A 4,928-nucleotide genomic window follows, 5' to 3' on the forward strand; every position below is an offset into this window, starting at 1 on the left:
AAGGATCTTGAACTCCACCATTTCATGGTCACTGCAGCCCAGGCTGCCCTTGAGCTTCACATTCCCCACCAGCCCCTCCTTGTTGGTGAGAACAAGGTCCAGCATAGCACCTCTCCTTGTTGGCTCCTCTACCACTTGGAGAAGGAAGTTATCATCGACGCATTCCAGGAACTTCCTGGATTGCTTATGCCCTGCCATGTTGTCCCTCCAACAGATATCGGGGTGGTTGAAGTCCCCCATGAGGACCAGGGCTTGTGAGCGTGAGGCTGCTCCTATCTGTCTATAGAGGGCCTCGTCCGCTCGGTCTTCCTGGTCAGGTGGCCTGTAGCAGACCCCCACCATAATGTCACCTGTCCCTGCCTTCCCTTTAATTCTGACCCATAAGCTCCCAATGAAGCTGGCTTACTGGCTGGGGTTCCTTTGTGCTGCTCTTCAGGCGCTCTCCTGCTGACCTGTGCTCCTTCTTCAGGCTCTGGGCATCTTTTGCTGGCCCACTAGGCCAGACTAGGAGTATGTTCTTAACTACCCAGACATCTCCCAAAAGCCATCTCAAATCTTGGTGGTTAGACACCTACCAAGGCTTAAGGAGTTCTGAAGATGTAGTTCTGTATCAGGCTACACCAACATAAATCACATTGCTTTGTCCCCTTTGTCCTGCCTTGTGTTCTGCCCCCTCTTTTCCAGCATTCACATAACCCTATAATGAGCCACATCAGACCTGACCAAAAAGGAACTCTACAAGGTAAGTTTTTGGCTGAATCAACTCCTAAACCAGACCACTCCACAGCTGTACCAGGGCTAGTTACAGCACAAACACAGGAACAGACTATGAAGAGCAACAGAGTGGGACAGCATAGGCTTAAATTGCCATGGGCTTATGCCATAAAATGTTATTCTGTACCCTAAATCTTAACCATGTACACAAACAGGTACTGAAAACCCACTTGCAGACAACCCAGCAAATACACTGCTTCTTTGGTTTTCATGAACAGAGAATGAGTTGTCTCCAGGGGATGAACAAATACGTGACTAGCAGAATCCCAGTACTGCTGACAGCTGTCATGGGAAGCAAAGAGAGCTATTGAGGACACCATTTCAACTGCCAGGGCAGAGAACAGAGTCCTTCATAAAACCTACCCTCAAGTACTTTGTTTGTTTTCTTTTTTTAAATATCCACATTATCATCAACATTGTGGCTATTCCTCCATGCAAAAACAGTGGAAGGAATACTTGTTGGGATAGCATAGAGAGCTCGATGGCAATTATGACAATTACCATTCCAAGTAAGTTAGCCCCAGATACATATTCTTACAGCAGTGGAAAAGTAAACTTCCTGGCAAAAGCTATTCTTGGGAAGGCCAAATTATAAGATCTGAAAAAAAGAAAAATTATACAGGCTTCCAGAGCTTATGCCCCAAGCTAACAGAGAATACTCAAAGCCAAAGTCTCTCGAAGAATCTTATTCAAAATATAATACGTTAAGATACACTCGAATATATTTTGTGGAAAATTTATAAACAATGTTGATGGTCTAAAGCTTCTTTTGACTTTTACAGCATTTGTGGAAATTTGAAAAATCCAGCTCTGACTGAAACTTGGATTACATTGTATGAAATAATGATATGCATTATTATGGCTTGCAATTTAATGCTAGGTAAAAACTTACCACTTTAATTGAAGCAGATTTATCTTCAAAAGGGATATTTCCATGCTGTCAAAAAACCCAAAACAATAAAACCAAAGTAAGACAAACTTTCAGAAGGAAAAAAAATATTTACATTCATATGTTAATTTGCTCTCACCCAAAGGTTTATCTTTAGTAGAAAGGATTTTTCTTGTATAAACTTGTCAGTGTACTCATGCAAAATGTTTATGTTACTTTCTTGATAAAATAAGCTACTTGCATAGAAATCTATCCAACAAAGTCTGAAATGCTTTCTGTTCACTCTGTTACAAAGGTATAAAATATTTTCCTAAATTTAGCCTCCCAAAATGAGAAAAACTTAAGACTTTTTTTTTCTTTCTTTTCTTACACTTCCTTTTCCCTAGCCTTCTTTTTCATCCACCCATCTTCTTTGCACAAAACAGCCAAAACAGTTTTAATTGAAGAATAAAAGAAAATAATCTCACGCAGAAATAAAGTCTGGAATGCATTATTAAATTTGCTGAGTGAGTTTGTAAGAAATCAGAAAGGAAACAGTCAGATACTGCATACACAATCCTCCTTTAAAATATTACTAAATACAATATTAGTTTCAATCCTGGTGCAAAAGAACAAGTGCGTTTCTCTTCCACAAACTGAGATCTTGATTTCATAAATACTTGACAAGAGATACCTCTCGACTTAAAAATCAATTACAGCACTCTAGCATATCCTCACTTTTGGGCAGCAACTGTGACCTAACCAAGAGACTAGGAAAAACAGAGTTATTCGATCAATGAAACATCTTATTTTCACAAGTGAAAGTGACTGCATGCTGCCTGCTAAAAAAGCTGCTAGCTTGCACTTCTAAACGACTAAAGTACTAAATAATTGACAAATCTGATCTACAGTTGAAACATCTTTGCCCTCACATATGTACATACATCCATAAAGGGATACGCCTAAGAAGCACGATACAGCAAAAGAAATGAATATTCTGTTCAACAAATGACACAGCTAAATCCTTTCTTACTGCTTCCACCCTGCAAGCTGCCATTTACATTCTTCACCTTATAAAATTCAAACAGCTCTTTGGCAGCAATCAAAAGGAAGGTAAGGCCAGAAGCTATTTTTAGTTTCAGCCTCAAGTTAGACCTGGAAATCTGTCATTGCCCCAAGGATTTTTATCAACAGATTTGATCAGCAATTTCACTGACATTTAAAATCACACATTATAAGCCATGAATTACTACTATTTAAAAACACATAAAGGAGCAATCATTTTCTCATCAAGAAGCCAAATACGAAGCATAAGTTGCTATGGGACAAGTCAGCTTCTTTATTCCCAGACTGACGCGAGCTTTCTCTCGAGTTTCCTAGTTCACTTCTCAGATTCCCAATCATCTCATTAGTACACAAACAATTATCTTGGTCTAATCTTGCTCTTCTCCAAAAGACCTTCCCGTGGTTCTTCTTGCTGATGGCTAGGCCAGCAAACAGTATCATTTCTTGCTTTTTTGAAGTTCAGAGAAGAGGTATGAGGTAAATTAGGAAGAAAGAAACAAAAACGTCATCAAAATAAACTAGCTCACCTTATTTCCTTCTTCTTTGATTTGAGGATTTATGAGTCTTATAAATGAATAGAACAGCTGTCGAATTCTAGAGTCTCCTATAAACACAACATGTTTGTCTATGAGGCAATTTTTTGCTTCACTGTAAAACAAAATAGCAACATTCACGTTACAGGAAATTTGTATTTTAGGAAAAAGTCTTTAGAAAATCTACAGAGCAATATAGATAATTCTAAGCATTATATCCAGCTCTAAGGAATGGTAAATCTTTTTTTAAAACATGCGGAATTAATAAAAAGTTTAGTGTAATTTGCATAGAAATGAAAATGAATGCTCCTGCTAATGTGATCAGGCAAACAACCAAGCAGGCTTTCCTATTCTGTGGTGCTACAAACACAGTAGTTTCAAAATGGTAATATACAGTGTAATTCTACAAAATAAAGTTCTCTTACTAGTAGGTGAAAAAAAGTGATTGGTAATTTTATTTGGGATTTTTTTACTTGTGATTCTACACATAAGGTCAGCATTTTCCCTTTCAGCAATCTGAGAGTGACATACGAAGCTATGCAATCTCTTGCAGTATCTTGTGGCTCTCCGTAGCACGTATCAGTACTACTATCACCAATATTTATTTGTATTTTATATATAGATACAACTATGGTAAACACTGTAGACACACAGATAACGTACAAGGAAAAGACTTCCTTCTGATAAATGCTGCATATTTTGGAAAGCCTAGAGAATCAGCTACAAAGTGAAAAATAGATGACACTGCAATTACTACAGATGCAGTCAAACAACTCTTCCTTCCAGGCAGATGAACAGAAGACACGAGTTTCCTTACCTATTTTTATACTTATGCATCATACAACTGTGGGGTTGCCATACTTTTTCTCCAAGAAATCTCCCACTGGACAGAAGATACTCACATGTATCACCACCTTTAAAATGTTATATTAAGATCAGAATTCAGACACATGAAAGTTAAAACATAGCCCCATTGCTATTAAAAAAAAATAAATTTGACAACATTTGAAACACAGGAATTGAAACAATCAACAGCGGTAAACAAATTTAACTTATTGTAAAAACATCTTGCACAAGTTTCTGCAAATTGGCTTCTTACTTATTATACCACACTTCTGTAAATCACTCCTCTATCCACAAAATTTTAGTGATCCCATTTCTGCTGTCAGAAAGATGTTGTGACCTAGAATGGCATTTCCACTAGAAGATGCCAATCCACTGTGATATCTACTATCCAGAATACACTAATATGAAATTAAGGAATACAACAGTTCAATATAATAATCTTCTACGCAGAATCATCATACACAGCATCTCATACAGAACATGAATCTCAATATGAGATTTGCAAGAAAGTCTATTACATCTCCTTGCTTAAGACATAGCAGTAACCTTAGAACAGGTGAAATTACATGCTGGGTTAATATGCAAAACAAAAACCATTTACACGTGAATTTGCTGATCATTCTGAACTGCAGCTACCTCTTCCAGCCAAGAAGTTTTATGCTAATTAAGATTAATCACTTTACAGGTGGTGATGTTTCAGGTCACTTTAAGTTCATATAAATAAAACACCTCAGTTATGAAATCAGTGAGGTTTATCTTCCAGCAAACTCCATGTCAGATTCTGCTGCCTTACAGCTGAACACTACTGAACACCACTCACTGCACGAGAAGTTGCCCTCCAA

General features: G+C 37.8%; 1 protein-coding gene across 1 annotated transcript in view; it reads right to left on the reverse strand.

Annotated features, from left to right (window-relative positions):
- CASD1 (CAS1 domain containing 1) overlaps positions 1-4,151 on the reverse strand; it is a 26,727-nt gene extending 22,576 nt beyond the window's left edge. The window contains exons 1-3 of the mRNA XM_009330506.1: positions 4,058-4,151; positions 3,235-3,355; positions 1,667-1,711 (exon numbers count right to left, since the gene is read on the reverse strand). Coding sequence (XP_009328781.1) covers positions 1,667-1,711; positions 3,235-3,355; positions 4,058-4,080 — 189 coding nt within the window. The 5' untranslated portion in view covers positions 4,081-4,151. The remainder of the gene's footprint in view (positions 1-1,666; positions 1,712-3,234; positions 3,356-4,057) is intronic.
- Between the last annotated feature and the right edge of the window lie 777 nt (positions 4,152-4,928).

This window comes from Pygoscelis adeliae, unplaced genomic scaffold, assembly GCF_000699105.1.
Source record: "Pygoscelis adeliae isolate BGI_AS28 unplaced genomic scaffold, ASM69910v1 Scaffold27, whole genome shotgun sequence".
Lineage (NCBI taxonomy): Eukaryota > Metazoa > Chordata > Aves > Sphenisciformes > Spheniscidae > Pygoscelis > Pygoscelis adeliae.